The 17224-nt window shown below is 47.7% G+C and overlaps 6 protein-coding genes across 6 annotated transcripts; 2 read left to right on the forward strand and 4 right to left on the reverse strand.

The window, feature by feature from the left end:
* Nucleotides 1–136: 136 nt before the first annotated feature.
* GIQ15_01357 (uncharacterized protein) lies at nt 137–919 on the reverse strand (the record flags this gene model as incomplete). Its single annotated transcript, XM_033548774.1, has 1 exon — nt 137–919. One exon carries the CDS (start codon nt 917–919, stop codon nt 137–139), a length of 783 nt encoding a protein of 260 aa, XP_033409725.1.
* A 938-nt stretch (nt 920–1857) lies between these two features.
* Nucleotides 1858–5451, reverse strand: GIQ15_01358 (CLAP1; the record flags this gene model as incomplete). Its single annotated transcript, XM_033548775.1, has 1 exon — nt 1858–5451. The coding sequence occupies one exon, from the start codon at nt 5449–5451 to the stop codon at nt 1858–1860; it is 3594 nt and encodes a 1197-aa protein (XP_033409726.1).
* A 2427-nt stretch (nt 5452–7878) lies between these two features.
* GIQ15_01359 (ACOB protein) lies at nt 7879–8896 on the forward strand (the record flags this gene model as incomplete). The annotated part of the gene is made up of 2 exons (XM_033548776.1): nt 7879–8137; nt 8202–8896. The coding sequence occupies 2 exons, from the start codon at nt 7879–7881 to the stop codon at nt 8894–8896; spliced, it is 954 nt and encodes a 317-aa protein (XP_033409727.1).
* A 538-nt stretch (nt 8897–9434) lies between these two features.
* GIQ15_01360 (uncharacterized protein) lies at nt 9435–10728 on the reverse strand (the record flags this gene model as incomplete). The annotated part of the gene is made up of 3 exons (XM_033548777.1): nt 9435–9671; nt 9737–10496; nt 10574–10728. 3 exons carry the CDS (start codon nt 10726–10728, stop codon nt 9435–9437), a joined length of 1152 nt encoding a protein of 383 aa, XP_033409728.1.
* Nucleotides 10729–11365: 637 nt separating this feature from the next.
* On the reverse strand, nt 11366–12954 carry GIQ15_01361 (histone acetyltransferase gcn5; the record flags this gene model as incomplete). The annotated part of the gene is made up of 7 exons (XM_033548778.1): nt 11366–11380; nt 11447–12154; nt 12219–12333; nt 12390–12598; nt 12666–12713; nt 12779–12873; nt 12933–12954. The coding sequence occupies 7 exons, from the start codon at nt 12952–12954 to the stop codon at nt 11366–11368; spliced, it is 1212 nt and encodes a 403-aa protein (XP_033409729.1).
* A 285-nt stretch (nt 12955–13239) lies between these two features.
* GIQ15_01362 (checkpoint clamp complex protein Rad1) lies at nt 13240–14993 on the forward strand (the record flags this gene model as incomplete). Its single annotated transcript, XM_033548779.1, has 5 exons — nt 13240–13342; nt 13407–13436; nt 13489–13543; nt 13601–13634; nt 13788–14993. The coding sequence occupies 5 exons, from the start codon at nt 13240–13242 to the stop codon at nt 14991–14993; spliced, it is 1428 nt and encodes a 475-aa protein (XP_033409730.1).
* Nucleotides 14994–17224: the final 2231 nt, after the last annotated feature.

Consider the following 17224-nt stretch of genomic DNA (forward strand, 5'->3'; position numbering starts at 1 on the left):
AAGGAGTATTATATTCTAAGGGATTACCCAAAATGTATAGGTTGATATAAGCTTATTATCAAACTCCCGCTATTAATATACATGTAGATACCCCATGCCCCTACTCTATGCAATTATAAGCAGAATATACATCTTTCTATGTCTCATCAGATTTCCACATCGTCAACAGGTCCTCCGGGAGATCCTTATCATATGTGTCTGAAGCTTTGTGCAGCTTCAGGATAGGTTCCCCCGGGAGAATAACCAGCGCATACGTACCCTGCGGTGCGGCCCTCACCATTTCCATAATCGTTTCTAGCAATGTGACCAGCTTCATCAGCTTTTCCCTATTCTCATTCTCCCATTTCTCTAGCTTTCCGTCTTGAATAAAGTTCACTTGGCTTGCTGGCGAAAAGATTCCGTCCCCTGTATAGCGGCCTTTGCATAGAAAGGGCGTTTTTGAAAACCATAGCTGATCTGCGCTTTTCGAGATTCTCCGTTGCGTCCCGGTTTTGATCTCAACAAGACGAGACGAGTCGACCAAATACCCTTGATTTCGCACAGTGTAGCCTGTGGGTGTCTCGTACGTGCTGATCACGGGCTTATATCCAAGGACATCGTTCGTGGATCCTCTGCAGGCATCAACTTCAAACCGGAGTATAAGGTTGATGCCTCCAAAATTGTAGTGGACGACTCGATTGTGTATCACACTGTCTCTGATAAAATTGGGCTTTTTAGTCCAAGCTCTTTCGGCTTCATGGCCGTAACCATCAAAACCAGAAATATAATTAGTAGTTTTGCGGTTCCAGCAAGTGAACATAACTGTGGACTGAACGACCTTGACGCCAATACGGAGCGAGCGTGTGCGCTTCTGGCCACAAACAAAGGCCAGGAGTACACGAAGATTATTCCTGTCTGTAACAAGATCGATGCCTTTCATGTTAAAATTGGGCTGAAGGGCAATGATGGCCCTAAAGAGAGGTTCCAGTGGGCGTCCCGGGAATACATGACGGTTTGGATCCCGTAGGAAGAGACCCTGATCCTTCTTTACTTTCGTCAGTCCGGGAGGAGGAGCCCAGACCGATGGACATCCTGGGTAGAATAGGCATCAGCAAAGTAAATTATCACACCACTTGAGTTAAGTGAGCATATTCACCGGGGACGACAACCGTCCTTCTTTGCCTTGGGAGTAGATTGTACGAGGTGAGAGTTGCGAAATCTTTAAGCAAGGCGGATGTGTTTGGTTTTCCCTGTATTGACTCAAGGGGTATCTCTCCCACTACTGCTCCAAGGCCCTTTAGAAGCGATTTGGCAGTGCGCGTCATCTCGATTGGTGTCCTGCCCTGGCCTGAAAATTTCCTTCATAGGGCGTTTGTTGACAAAAAAGTCACCATGACTAAGGTTGCCACAGGGACGTCTCGATAACGACCAAACCACCACATTTACAAGCACTCAACTTTCGAAGTAGATGGTACGGAAAGAAAGTCTTTTAATTATCTCCTGTAGTTAATTAGGTACAGGCTCTGATTATAACGCTACATCTAACCTATATGGAGTGTTGTTCGTGCTAGGAGCCAACAGCTCTTCTCCAGACTATCGCCGCAAGTGGCTCTTTGTGCACATAGGCCCTGGTAATTGCACAATCGAGAATTTCTACTGGCTATTTGATAGGATGGATTGATTAAACAACCCCATATGTATAGAAATGATGTCTAGAGTAAAATAATGTGGTGGCACAACCAAAGCGAGTGGCTTTATCTTGATAGAAAGAACCCAATATATGCATATGCAACCAATACTGTATAAAAAGCACAAAAGCAACGTGCTAAAACGCATATATCCAAATACCCCTTTGTATCCCCTTGACAATAAGAAAAACTAGAAGCCATTGTCTACCGTCTGCAAAGGAACATAGCCATCTTCCTCCGTGGTTTTGCTTCGCCTGCCCATAACGCGAGACACAAGACCAAAGGCACCGGTCCAATTCTGTTTCGCAGAGGAGATTGGTGATGTGAAGGGAGTCTTCTTCCACCATTGTCCGCCTTTTCGGTACGCCTGGCCCGTAGAATCAATCAGGCCCTCATCAATTTCCCTTTCAAGGCGTTCAACCTTGAGCCAACGTGGTCGTTTCCAGAATTTGAGAAGTAAACTGCTCACCACTACACTGACGCTTGACGCCGCCATGGCAGCACCGGCAGCCATGGGGTGAAGAGACACACCACCGAATGGTAAAAATATTCCCATTGCGAAGGGTATACCGACGGCGTTATATACGCAGGCCCAAAGGAGATTGAGTTTGATGCGGTTGAAGATTGATCTCGACAGGCAGAGACTGGCTGGTACGGAAAGTAAATCCTCTGGCCTCATGAGAACGATGTCGGCTGCCTCCATGGCGACCTCTGTACCGGATGAGAGTGCAATTCCGACAGAGGCGGTTGCTAGAGCAGGCGAGTCATTGATACCGTCTCCAACCATTGCGATTGGGTATTTGGGTGTCTGCAGTTCGCTTATGATCGATTGTTTTTCTAGAGGGCTGACTGAGGCATGGATGGCGCTTGCGGGTATGCCGACCTCGTTTGCAACGGCGAGGGCGGTGTTATAAGTGTCTCCTGTTACAAGAGAAGTTGTAAGGCCCATGCGGTGCAGAGCTGCAACGGCAGCTTTCGCGGAGGGCTTGATAGAATCCTGAAGCCAGATTGTGCCGGCATATTGATCGCTAATAGCAACATGGATTACTGTCGCGGTTTTCAAAGCATCGGATTTTGTTCTTTGTTGTTGGGGCTGAGCTGCTTGAAGGTCTGGGTCTGCGGAAGAGGGAATCTTGATCCCCTTCGAACGGATGAATATTGCGTTTCCAATGTGGGCGCTGTACCGTTGACGTTCGGAACCTGCGGCTGGCTCAACCGTTGCCGAAACTCCCTTTCCGACCATCACCTCGAAGTCGACCACAGCACCATCAAGGGGGTCATCATCTGATATTCCGGATTCAGACTTGGCTTTTGAAACAATGGTATTGCCAATTGGGTGTTCGCTGGTCATTTCCGTTAAGCCTACAATGACCCACCAGAGCCGGCGTCGCCACTCATTCGTAGACCACGTTGGTTCCATTTTGGTCTCTGCGACATTCGTCCTTCCCATGGTCAAGGTCCCGGTCTTGTCAAATACAACATGTTTGATCTTGGTAGCAGCTTCCAGCGCCGCACCACCTTTGACCAAGATGCCGTGTTCAGCTCCTACACCAGTACCGACCATGACTGCAGTTGGCGTGCTAAGTCCAAGGGCGCAAGGACACGCGAAGACAATGACCGATATACAGATCTTCAAGCATACCATCAGTGTTCCTCCACTACCTTCTGTAAGGAAGACTTTGGGTGGATGTGGGAGGAGATGGCTTAATATCATCCATCCAATAAAAGTAACGAAGCCCAGAGTGATGATGGCGGGGACGAAGTAGCCAGCAACGGTATCAGCCATTCGTTGAATAGGAGCGCGGCTCGTCTGTGCTTCCTGAACAAGCTTGACAATCTGGCTCAATTGGGTATCTCTGCCGGCTCTCGTTACACGGAAGTCTGCCCATCCAGTACCGTTGACTGTACCGGCAATTACATTTTGACCAGGAAATTTGTTGATAGGTATGGCTTCTCCTGTCACCATACTCTCGTCGACATACATTTCACCACGAATGACGACACCATCGGCGGCAATTTTGTCGCCCGGCCGAATGCACACGATATCGCCGACTTGAATAAGCTCAGTAGGGATGACTCTTTGCCCTGTTTGAGCGGCTGCTGGCGTTGATTCTGGTTTGTCCGCAGAGGTTGACGTAGAAATTTTCTTCCAGCCTTCAGCCGCCTTTTCAGCAGCAACTGGGTCCTCGTAGATTGTTGCCATAGAAGGCGTAAGGGACATAAGCCGTGAGAGAGCGCGTGAGGTGTGCCCCTTGGCTCGGTTTTCCAACCACCGTCCCAGAGTGATAAAGGTAATAAGCATTGTACTGGTCTCAAAAACAGTACTCGGTTTTGTGTGTGGCGGTAGGATGACGGAAACTAGAATTGCCAAAATGCTGAAGGAGAATGCAAGGGAGGTGCTCAGCATAATGAGGACGTCCATGGTTGGAGAGCCATGCTTTAGCGATTTGAAGGCAGCTCGATAAAACCTTAGGCCAATTCCGAACTGAACAGGTAGCGTAAGAAGTAGGCATACAACATCTCCGAGGAATAGCCCCGGAATTAGCTCTACTTTGCCGAAGTCGAGGAATGATAAGTACATGGGGAATATCATGCTTATTAGCATGACAGGAATGGCGAAGGACAATGAAAGAATAAATGCTCTCCGCCACTCGTGGATCTCTCTAGTCTTTGCAAGGGATTCAAGCTGGGCATTATTGTCATCAGACTCGGCGAGAAGCGCATTATAACCAGCATCTTCAAAAACCTTGACCACAGCTCGGATTCCTATCTGTGACGAGTTGAACGATACTGAGACCTGTGAGTTCGAGAGTCGAACACTTGCGGCCGAAATTCCGGGGTTTTTGAGAAGGAGATCCTCCAGTGCGGTGGCTGAGGCCGCGTCAGGTACTCCGTAGACGTTAAAGTTGAGAGACGTAGAAGTCGTGGAGTGAACAGAAGTATCTGGTTCGGAGGACAGTATTCGCGCGTCAAACCCAGCATCCTCAATACACTCCGCAATTTTGGATGCAGGGAGAACAGATGGGTCATGGACCACTACCGCGCGCTCCGCTAACAGGCTGATATTGAAACGAATCAAACCTGGCAGTCCTGTGACAGCATTATCCACAGCCGAAGTGCATGCGCCGCACGTCATTCCTTCGATGGAAACTGTGGTTTTCATCTGCGCGGATACTTTCCCCAAGGAAGGGTCGTTTGCAAGGCCCGACTTGGACGTTTTCGACTCTATGACACTCGCGTCAAATCCCCGGTCCTCGACGATCTCTGCAATCTGCTCTGCAGTAATCACAGAGGGATCATGTACTACAACAGCCCTTTCTGAAAGTAATGATACCGTCACTGATTCGACTCCGGAAACGTCCGTAAAGCCTCCCTCCACGGCAGACGTACAAGCACCACACGTCATTCCTTGTACCGAGAGAGTTGTCGTGCATTGCGAAGGCTTCGTCGCGTTAACTTGCTTGTCGCCCTTTTCCTGCGGTATATCGGTGCTCAAAACCTCGGCATCGAAACCGCGATCTTCGATCATCTCTGTGATCTGCCCCACCGATAGGACATCCAGATCGTGGTGTACCACGGCCCTTCCCATCATTAAACTGACCGATACCTCTCCCGTTCCCTTGACACCCTCAAATGCTGACTCGATCGCTGATGTGCAAGCGCTGCAAGTCATACCATCGACTTTAAGGGTGGTGATAGCCATGTGGCTTGCTGGAGCCATGCCGGCGCTAGCACGTCCCGCAGGCATGCTGCTCCCGGGGACAGGCGGTATGGAGGGCGCCATCGTATGTTAAGACCGCAGACGGCGTCTATCTCAGGTTCATATGGCTAGAGGTTGGTAGGGCGAGAGATGTGAGGCGTGAGAGAAGGCTTGCGGAGAGCGGCAAACCCGGACCAGCCAGGCCGCTGTAGATGTGCGATCGCGGTTCGTGAAGAGGAATGTTCGGGGCGTTTCTGGCGAGCGGAGAAAGGAGAGATGGTCTCTATATTCTTAGATATGGTATCATGGCCGCTCGAAGGGAATAACGGATGCCCGAGGCAAAGAGGTGAGTGCTGGCCTTGCGGAGGTTTTTGAAGGAACGCAGGCACTTAATTAAAAAGCGGCTCGGGGGGAAGATAGAAGGGCTTGCTGACTCAGCTCCCGGCGGATCCATGGGAGGCCAAACCACCCTTGTTCTTCTTTACCCCCGGATGCGATGCGATGCAACCTCTCATCGCCTGATCCCTGGGGCGAGTGCTGGGGTCAAACGGGCGGGGATAGCGGCAAGATGGCGAAGAGGCGGTAGGCACACTTCACCAGTCGCTTTATTCCTGCGGGTTCATGTTTCTTGTCGGCTCCGTGTTTGATGTTCGGACTCGGAGGAGGCAGAGTCGGAAGAACAGAGGAGCGATGAATTCACGAATGATGAACGCTACCAGCGACTAATCCCCTGCTAGATATGCTCATTGGCTAGAGTCTATTTAAACCCTGTTTATTTAACGTTGGGTGCCAGAGTCGACATCTCTTTGTCCTTCGTATCAACCCCAGTCAGGCCGGGAAGCGCTTTCGTCAACACGCCGAACGGAGAACTTATTGTCTAAGCTAGACGGCTGTCTTTGAGGAGGCTGAGCATATTGTCTCGTCAGACAGGCAGACCGAAACTGCACCTTTGACCGGCCACTCGGAAAGCATGGAACCAACTTTTCACCAATTCGCCAGGCTTCCGGTCGAGTTGCAGACCATAGTTTGGGAGGCAGCTTATTCTCTCTTGGAGCCCCAGGTCATCGAGGCTGAACGCGCCCTACTCGATACATATGGTTATATACGCGATTCCGATTACATACTTGCTGGGTTCCCGAACACCCAAGAACTAAATGGTTTTCTGGTATTTCCCTGGGTGCTGAGGCAAACCTCCATCCCAGCTGTCCTTCATACTTGTCGAATATCTCGCCGTGTCGCTCTTAGGGCCGGTAGTTTCTCGAAACTCTGGACCAGTTCCGAGACCCAGGCTTCTAAACAGGTCTGGTTTGATTTCTCCACTGATATCGTTTATCTAAGGGGGCCTGACGTGCATCTACCCCGTCCACATCGTCCATTTTTAAGCGACATGGATCACTGTACACGTATCCAGCACCTTGCACTCCACTGGGGTACTTTTCATATTCATATATCAGGGCCCGTTATTCGTAAATTTTATGAGCAGCACCTGATTAACAAGGTGATCAGGATATACAGATATCTGCCTGCCCTTACCGATCTATATTTCTTTATCCCCACCGACCGCACAAAGAATGACCATTATACGGATGGAACTGGCGGCCACCTCTGTGAGCCAGATAGCTACAGGTGCAGGGGCCTACCTATCGTGCTCCGGCCCATGGTGGAAGATCCAGGGCAACGAGCAACCAGTCTTCCATGGTGCTACTGCCCCGGGAGCCAGCACACCTGGAAGGAAGCATTGGCCGCGATAGAGCTTGATTTTAACTCTAAGTGGATGTGGGATGGAATGCAACAGGAGTTTGGGACGCAGGGTGTGATGGCCAACTTTCCTCCGCGAATTCACGGGAGGGTACTTATAAGGAAGGGGCCAATGGTAGACGAGCAGTCTGGTAATGGCGAGCCCTGTGGCTATGATTTTGCGGTGAATAAGCAACTTCCTGAAGGCCATGAACAGGAATAGGCTGTCTATATGCATACAGGCCACTCTCTTCCCTTGACCGGAATTTTTTTTGAATATTTTCACTCTGTGATTGCTCAATAGCATAAAAATAACGGGGAAAAATCACACGAATACTCCAAAGCAAATAAAGATAATACTAGCTATATAGAATGATAGGAACATTACAGTAGATTCGTGAATTTAGTGTCCTTGACATCTTCTTCTCCATGATACAAATGTGTTTCTATATATACATGTTTGCAAGGGTTGCTTAGTTTACATTGTTTGCATCCATATTCTCCGCTTATTAACTGGCCTTCGGAATTATATTAATACCCGTCCGATGAAATATCACGTGATCAATGGATATCTCCGATTACCTAATCACATCGTTGACTTCGCTGACCTCATAAGATGGAAACAGTTCAAGCTCCCATCCTTGATAAGAGTTGACTAGCTGTTTTGTGGCAGACTTCATCCCTAGCTGGGGCCTTGTGTATACGGCAGTCGGACAATATATCCCTATTGATCCTGGCAGTGCATAGTGGGATTTCGACACAGCATCTGGGAATATGGATCAATCACAGAAACGAGCCCTTGGGGCTATACAGCCATTCATCCACTTAGCGAACTCGTCTACCTCTCACAGCCCTCGATTCATTGCAAATATCATTACGAATGCTACCTCTGCTGCAAACACATTCATTTTCGCCGAGTTGCTTGAGACTCCAGCCGTCAAATCACTGGCAAACCCGGACACACCAGATGAATACCGCTCGTACTTAAAGTTACTGGAGATATTTGCTTGGGGATCATGGGAAGAATACCACGGTAAGCATTTAAACCTGAAGGATACTGTAGTTTGCATGTATAGCCTCTAATATATCTGTTCTAGCGACTCCCAATCTCCCCGCTCTGAGTGAGCCTCAAGCCCTCAAGCTCCGCCTTCTATCTCTCCTCACCCTTTCCACGACCCATAATCCGCTTACATACCCCATCGTAATGCAATCACTTTCTCTCAAAGATCATGTGGAGCTCGAATCACTTGTGACAACGGCGATTTACTCATCTCTCATCTCTGCTCGTCTATCTCCGACAACAACCCCACCAACCATAAACGTCACTTCGGTAGCCCCTCTACGTGACGTCCGTCTTCAAGCAGTCGACGGAATGATAACGACCCTCGCAGAATGGGAAGGGCGATGCCAGGATGTTGTCGAGGGAATCGAAGCAGAAATAAACACAATAAAGGCTGACGCAGCAAGGAAACGGGCAATGGAGAAAGATCGAGCCTATCGCTTTGAGAAGAGCGTCGGCGGATGGAATGGAGATCAGGATGGAGGGGATGGATCCAGTAGCTCCAAGGATTCACGGTCCTGGGGGTCATCTAGTAAGGAGACTTCACTCGGTGGTAGTGCGGCTAACGCTGCGAGACGGCTTTTCGGAGGCGGAAGTTCGTCAAAGGGCAATAAGCGGGAGTTCAATGCAACAGGAAGTTATTCGAATAACAGACAGCCAAACATGGAGATAGACCCTACTATGCATTCGAGGTCGATGAAGGCTAAAATCGAAGCGCAAAACGTTTGCTAGGCTCGGGGTTCACGGCAACCTACTTAACGAAACTGAGCATACACCAGTGTGCACGAGAAATAAAAAATTAATGACAATAAAGACTTTGAATCTGGCATCTAACTATGAACTATTACATTATGTAGGGCAGGGTTAAAGATTAAAGTAAGCCATAAGTCAAAGTGCAAGAAACAAAACAAATTTGAAAGCTGCGGGACATTATTAAGGGTATCTCAGGATGCAATAATGAAGTTGATAATATTGGGCAAACTGAGACAAGTTGACGATCCAAGTCATCAAAAGCCACTTGAAGGAAGATTTTTTGCTGCTATGTTGCAACGTGAATTTATCATAAAGACGTAAACGCTTGAGGACACCATACCTTACGCCAATGCTCGGTGGGGGAAAACAAAGGAAAAGAAAAGGGGTTGCAAAACATATGAAGCACAGAAGAAGCTTACTGGCGGTTTGTGTTGCGTGGTGAACATAGGAAAGGTCTCCGAAGGAACGCCATGACTGAATAAAAGGACATTAAAGGAGAGAGTTAGCAAATATGCCCTTACAGGCGGGTTCCAGGGACGAGGATGAAAAGAAGGCAAAGCGCGAGAGCAATAACCACGGCGAGAAGCAGAGATACTGAGGCTCGCTTGATGAGAAGGGCTCGAACATAGGGTTCGCGGATGCGTGTCCAGTTCATGAATGTGTATTCGCTCAGCCCAATAAGGGCGAGGATGGGGTCGATCTTGTATTGATAAGATGAAAGGAAGTAAGCTGCAACTGAGAATGGCAGGATCACCTATAGTATAATATGTTAGATATCAAAGTCTGAGGGATTATGGGAAAAAAATGATTGAAACATACCCAGCAACGAGTGTTTCGTGGAGTATCTGTCAGAATAACAAAGAAACCAGCCCAGAATCCACCTCCAAAGCTGACCAGCGCAATTACCAGGCGTGCCAGAATGCTTGGTGGGACCAGATTGCCGAGTGCCTTGGCTTGGAGAAATCCAGGGAAAGCATCTCGTTCCATAGCCTGGAAGACGTAGTCCTTTGCGGTATCAAAAACTTCCGGGTCATCTCTACCCTCTTCCTCGATCATGTGAACAACGTCTCCAACGATGCTGTCGGGCAAAACAACCTCACGTTCGGAACCAGGGAGCAAATAAGTGTATAGGATCCTGACGGCGCTGGCGCGAATGTCGGAGCGGGCAACCGTATGGCCTGGTGAGCTAGTGTCGTTGCCATTGCCGTTGCCGTTGCCATGGGAGATACCATTCAAAGCAGTACTGACGCGTCGAGCATGGCTGGGGAACGAGCCTCGTCTCCTCGAAAATTCGGATTCCTCGCTATTTCTCATCGAAGTCTGACCCTCAGAACGTAGGAAAGCTGACAATCGCTGGTCGGAGTCTTCGATGTCGCCATTTCCATTTCTGCGTCCATTGGCAACTAGGTTTGTAAAGTCCATAGGATTTCCATCTCCTGGCATCGCGCCTCGGTGTCGCTGGGACGCAGTAGAAGGTCTGCTGTCAAATTTCTCGGGCTCTGGGGTCTCGAGAAGAACTGAACGGCGTAGTTCGCGTACATAATGGCGGCATAGAGACATGTGTTGCGATACATCGAGCCTAGGAGTTGTTCACCAATGTTAGTTCTCCTGTACAAACAAATTAAAAGAAGAAACTTAGCTCAGCGTATAACATACCAGAAGTCCAGATAGTCCACAGAGCATTGTTGATCTCTCATGTAGATGTAGAATGAAAACAAGTCAACAGGAGCTAGAGTTCGCCTCCCCAGAACCTCCAAGAGGCTGGGAAGTCTGTTGCGATACTCATTCTCAAGAAGAGAGGGCGCCGACATGTTTATCTGCCGCAACAACAAAGTTCTTTCAAGTGAAAAGGAAGTTGGCAGTCGTTAGCAACAAAGACGTTTGTCTGTGGCTCTTTAGCGATCCGGTTCACTTCGCCTGTTGTGCTTATCACACCGACTCTCAGCGGTAAAAACGGCGTAGGACAACGGGTAAATTCACAGTTTCACCAGGCGCAAAGGGGCTTCAGATAAAGGACAGCTTAGCAGCAGTATCAAGGCAGTGAACGAGCAGCCCCTACTGTGAACAGAGCATCTTGGTGAGAGATGTCCTCCTCGCTTTGTGGCACAGGAGGTGAGGCCTGGACGGGAAGCCCAGGATAGGCAATTTCGCATTATCATTTTTCCGTTTTAACGCTTGGGCCCCAGGGGCAACCCGGAGAAAAAGCAAAAAAGAACCACGGCCAGGATGAACTCTGATGCATCTGTTCCTGTCTACAGATGTGCATCTTAATTGGATGAAACAGTTGCTAGAGGACACGGGTATTGCATTTCCTAGGCTCCAGAGACTAAACATACATAATTTAGCAGTAGCATCCCCCCAACCATACAGCTGCGCCAGCCTGAGCCCAAAAACACCATTAAACAAAGTATATAAATTTACATTAATCGTACCAGTTGGTTGACAGCATCAGTCAGCAAGGTGCTATCTAGGTATTAGCATCTTAACAAGGCCATATGTTAGTGGGAAGATGTGAGTGATTGCACTTACCGACCACTCTGGGATATTCCTGATCTGCTGCCACATGAACTTCTCAAGTTTATTCGCACTCTTTGCGTATGGTGTGCTCTCGTTGTTGTATTTCCGGCAGTTATCGAATATGGTTTTTGCATCCTTGATAAAGTCCTGTGGAGTAGGGTACATGTCCTTCTCGTGTTTCTCCTCCATTGTCGAAAGATCCATCGGCTCTGTTATAACTTCGTAGTAATCAGGGACTTCGTCTCGGTTCACAGGCTGGGCAAACGGCCATGCGGCACTGTGATTTTGCATATCATTAAGCAGATGTAGAAGTTGGTTGTAGTTGGGGCCATGTCTCGGCTGGCGAGCTAGCTCGTCCATATCGGGCGACCATCCGGATTCCTTGATGGCGGGAATGCTCAACGGGTCGATCTCAACTACCCCGTTCTTCCACTCCTTTGGCGGTTGATGAACGATGTGCGATCTGCTAAAAGCACGAATCTTGGCATAAACAGCTTCTTTTTGCTTGAGGACCATGCGACCGGCCTCTAGATACCGTATTTTCGGAAGCATAGAACACTGCATGATGGTACCTCCTTCGTAATCTTTTATATAACCCATCCATATGGATTTTTCGAGGCTGATCTCTTTTGTAAAACCCTGCTTCTTAAAATATCCAATTGCATAGTTATCTGCATACGTCAAAAAGTGCATTACGTCTGAGGTTGCTTTAACGTAATCCTATACATAGATGTCAATACTTGTCCGCCAGATTTCCGGTATAAAAGATGTAGGTAATACTCACTTTCAAATGAGACATGAGATGCGCACCATAGCCCTTCACCTGTTGGTCGGAAGAAATGGCACAAAACACGATTTCGGCAAACTGCCTTCCGTGGAATGGCCGGTACGTTATTCCACTGCAGCGCATGGTTAGTAAAATAGGTAGTCACAGATTATTAAAAGATACACCTACCCAACCACCTCCAACGGATGTTTCACAATAGCTATTGATAAATGGGTCCGGTCGTAGACAAGTCGGGCTATATAGTCCTTCGGCATCTTGGGGAGCTGTTTCTGGAATATGCATTTGAGGCCCGTGAGGATAATAAAGCTCTCTCTCGATGAATCATTGTTGACAACTCGAAATTCAATCTTCCCCTCTCGTTCTTCCAGCACCGCAGCCTGTCATTATTGAGAATAAGTCAGCCCTCATGCCCGACCTGGAATAATAACGACAGGCCCAACCAACCTTCTCAGCGTACGGAACCAGCTTAACCTTTTCGGTGTCCGGTTCTTCCTAGTACTAAATTAGCTTATGTTCCCTACGTCACTGCAATATATCTCGCCGAGTGTGCTGCTCACTTGGTCCCTTGTTTCTGGGGACTCCGTCCTGGCTTTCTTGATGTTGGCTTTGGAATCCGGGGTAGTGGCCTCCTCGGAAGCCTTGCGCTTCCCGCCTACGAAGAAATAAGTTAGCCTACGTAAACGTTACGGAATATAGCCGGAAAGAACTCACGATCAACTGCCATGGGCGCCATATCTCTGAAATCCGCGACTCTCGCCCAGCTTCAACTTTCGATGTCGTCAAGCGCGGAAAAGCGCGCCAAGAAGTGGCGGCTCTCGGCAAATACTTTATCCGATGAAAACTCGCGCTAACCCGATAGAGCGGAAACTACAAACTGTCCAGACAACTTCTACTTCTACTTCTACATCAACATCAACATCACATCCACCACCTATAGCAGCTTCAGCATCGACGTGTTGTATCACTGACTAATAATCTCATATTTGTTTGGACGGTCGAATTCTCCACGATAGCCCTAATGTCTTTGGAAGAAGTCTGGCTCTCTGCAGCTGCAAACCCCTTCTACCCAACCGTCCCAACTAAGTCTCAATTCTTTACAGCCTTGGTGCTTCTGCTAGCAGGTAAGCTGAGGACCATTAGTGGCCAATTACGGATCTTGACATGATTTAGCTAATCATTAACTAGGCTTTGTCCTTACTGGCATCTTCGCTATAAGTAAGCTAACGTAGCAACAAATAAATCCCGACGTGTTGCTGATGTTTTATAGATCGCTCCGCGCTTAACATCGCTATCCTTGGGGTTCCAGCCTCTTTGGCTTTCGGGTGAGTGGTTCTACCTTGATTGGCATTGCCCGAACTCTATCGCTCTAACAGTCATAGATTTGGTGCGGTGTTCATGATCTGTGCCGTGGGGGTATATGTTTAATACAACTCCCGTCTCATTTCCTTTAAATATATCGCCATTCTCGCTAGTTATGTAAAGTATCTGGAGTCTTTTCGTACACTAGTTTTAAAGATTTCTCTACTTGTTCAAGAAGACTAGGCAGTTCAAGCATCAACTAGCTAGGCTCCCACTGCCTTTGCCCCTCTGCCACCAGTGATTACAATGGATACCAGCAGTGCACCTGTTCTCTCAGCGGTTTCGACCTCTGTTGGCCAGCTTTATACCCTTCTCAAATGTATCGGGTTTTCTCGTCAGGCGTCTGTTCAAATAACCCCACAAGGTATCCGATTCTCAGTCGAGGAAGGGAGGGTTTTGCAAGGGCTTGCCTTCCTCGACAAGGCACTCTTCACAAGTTACATTTTCAATGTTCGAAATGTCGATAATGGCGTTACCCAGCCCGAGGAAGATGGCGACTTTTTCGACACGTCCCTATATCCCAGATTTACCATTTCTCTTTCCGCCCTCCTTGAGACTCTACAAATTTTTGGCATCAACGATTCATCACAAGGTCCCAATCAAATGATCAATGCAACAAACACCCAATCCATAAACGCATTCTCAACTCCCGCCCTAGGCATGCATCATTCTTGCACCATCAGCTACCTTCGAAAGGGGTCTCCTCTATGCATTACGCTGGCCGAGGGTGGGATTACTACAACATGCGAGTTAACCACATATGAGATTGAGGATTCTTCGTTGGACTCTACGCCTGGAGAATTTGATATCCCTCTGCAACGTGATGCCATCGTCTTCAAAATAATTATGCGCTCGACATGGCTTCATAACGCAATTGTGGAACTAGACTCGACTTCTCCTACCGTTTTATCCCTCTCTGCGTCTCCTAACAAGGCTCCATTCTTTGCCTTATCAGCCTCTGGTGGCCCGTTCAGTGAATCAACTGTTGAATTTGCCATCGACAAGGAATCATCAGATGGCGTTGACCCCGCCTATAAATCATTCAATGAAGATGGAAGCTCCAGGCAGCCTAGAAGAGGCAAGCTTGCGCCCACCGTCACTGAAACATTTCTCGTTCAACCACCGTCTTCAAAGTCTCGAGTGAAACAGCGGTATAGATTCTCCCTTGTGCGAAAGGCCTTACAGGCTATGGGAGCCTCTAGCAAAGTAAGCATCCGAGGAGATGAGCAAGGCGTTCTAAGTCTTCAATTTATGATCGAACTGGGTGATGGGGCTGGTGCTGATACGTCATTGGGTTCATCTACCCAAGCAGGGACTCGAACTGCTGTGGGAAATGTTAGTTTTATTGATTTCCGATTCGTACCATTGGTTGATGAGGATGATGGGGACCATGAAGGTTCTGAAAATGAGTAACTAAATAAATGTAGACTATGTTTTCTAGGTATAAAAAGGATTGCAGACGTTTTCTATTCATCCACTGATGTCAGACTAATAGCAGTATTTGGTTGCATAAGCCTTATCGTATGTTAAGTTTGAAACGAATATATAATCTGCTGATGCGTCCCCGTAAACTTATATTGCTTTAATTCTAGATATAGACTCCATAACCCCAAGTTTCCCAGTCCTATAATTCGCTTTAAAATAAAGATATAAGCAGTGTAAGAGCGTAGGTTAACTAATTAGTGATGAAGGTAAAAGTCGGCAGAATGGGGACAGAAATGTTAGAAAGAAATAGAAGCTTAGGTTCGTGTGGGGAGCCGACATGAGTAAAGGATCAATGTAGCTGAGTCCTGTTACGAGGGTATTTTGCTGTAGAAAACGCGCGGTGCAGATGATGCTCCAGAGTACTTCCACAGCATCGACGCCGTATAAATTGACTATGTAAAAAGGTTCCCGTTACATAACCTAAAGATGGATATTAATTCCAATTTTAACATCGCCAGATAAAAAGGTAAGAATCGTGTACTAACCTCTGCAATAGATTGTCTCTCAATTATGGATTTTTGCCGCTCGTTTCGTGACACTCTGTAGTAATAATCACAGAAATCACCGCATTGCATGCTTCTAAGGAACTCTTCATCGTGGGTAATGACAATTAACTGAAAATTCGCCTGTTGTTGACGTGTTCTGATAATATCATGTAACGACTCAGCGAGAGAACGAATATTATCACGATCAAGGTTCGTAGTTGGTTCATCAAGGGCGATAAGACCACAATTAACCCCAAAACATTCAGCCAATGCTAGCCTGATAATAATACTTGCAAGGACTTTCTGACCAGCACTGCATCGCCCTCTCATATCCATCTCTGCATCTTGCTTGACCATGCAAACACGATAGTTGTAGGACCTGTTGCCTCTTGCACTTTCGTTATCCGAGCGAATGAGTATAGTATCAACATCGGTTCCTCTGTAGGTTTTTTGCCATAACTCTCCGATGATACGGTTAATTTCCTCCATCTTTAAGCCATGGTATTTCATAATTGCTTTATCCAGAGCTCCACCATATCGTCCAAGGTCGTCCACGGCCGCTTTCGTTGTTTCCACTTTGATGTGCGCCTCTTTAAATTTGGCTCCAGCGTCCTTGTAGTCAGTGTTCCAATCTGCTAGAAGCTGCATCAATTGATCATCCTTTGACTTCATTTCGCCCATTTTGCTTGCTTGCTTCGCTGCGAGAGCGTTGTGTTCTCGTGTATTTCGTTCGGATTCTTCCTTGAATCGACTGCGGTCCACTTCTGCATTTTGCGACTCCAAGTCCTTGATCTCCTGGTTGACAACAACAAGCGACTTTGATTCCTGGCGATATCGAAGATTATCTGAGTACTGTCGCTTTGTGCTTTCACTATCCTGGAGGCGGGCAGAGGTATTATTAAGTTCGCGTGTAAGATCAACCTGTTCGGCTTCTAGGCGTTTGATCTCATCTGATATGTTCTGGAGTTCACGCTTACTTCTCTCTAGCTGAGCGGGACCTCCTCGTTCGATATAGTTCGTGATATCTTCGCTGGCCAGGTCTAGCTGGTGCAAACTATCGTTTAAACTAGAAACCTCCTGTTGTAGCTCTTTCTCTCTCTCTTCGCTACGAGCACTGATATCCTCGTACCTTGCCTGGGCTTTGGAGGCCTCCGGAACAAGGCCCTCGATGTCGTTATCGGCATTTTCAATCGTCTCCCGCTGTTTCGAATTTAGATTTCGGTATTCCTCTACTCGAGTAACGAGTGTGGTTTTCTTCTCGAGCTGGAAGTTGGTGTTGTCGAGCTCTCTTCGCAAATCGCGGAGTTTCAACTCAAGTTTCCCGACATCCACTCGTGATTGATTCAATTCTTGGTTTGTTTTACTGGCGGCCCGCTTGAGTTCACGAGATTTCTCACCGAGAGTAGCGATCTCGTCTTGAATGTCTTCCAGCGTTCGAGAGCTTCCAGTCTCCTCCTGTCTCGTAGAGAGATCTCGAATCTGGGTTTGTAACGTTGAGATTTCACTGTCATACCTCGCGATTGTTGTGATATTTTTAGACAGGGATTCAATGTCTCGTTTAGATTCTGTCCTCTGGGCCACAACATTATCACGCTCTTCTAATTGCGCAAGGAGGCCCTCCCGCTCCGATTCCAATTCGGATTGCTCTTTCTTAAGAGCGGGTATATCGGTGCC

The sequence above is a fragment of the Arthroderma uncinatum genome (assembly GCF_011692745.1).
Source record: "Arthroderma uncinatum strain CBS 119779 chromosome Unknown scaffold1, whole genome shotgun sequence".
Taxonomy (NCBI): domain Eukaryota; kingdom Fungi; phylum Ascomycota; class Eurotiomycetes; order Onygenales; family Arthrodermataceae; genus Arthroderma; species Arthroderma uncinatum.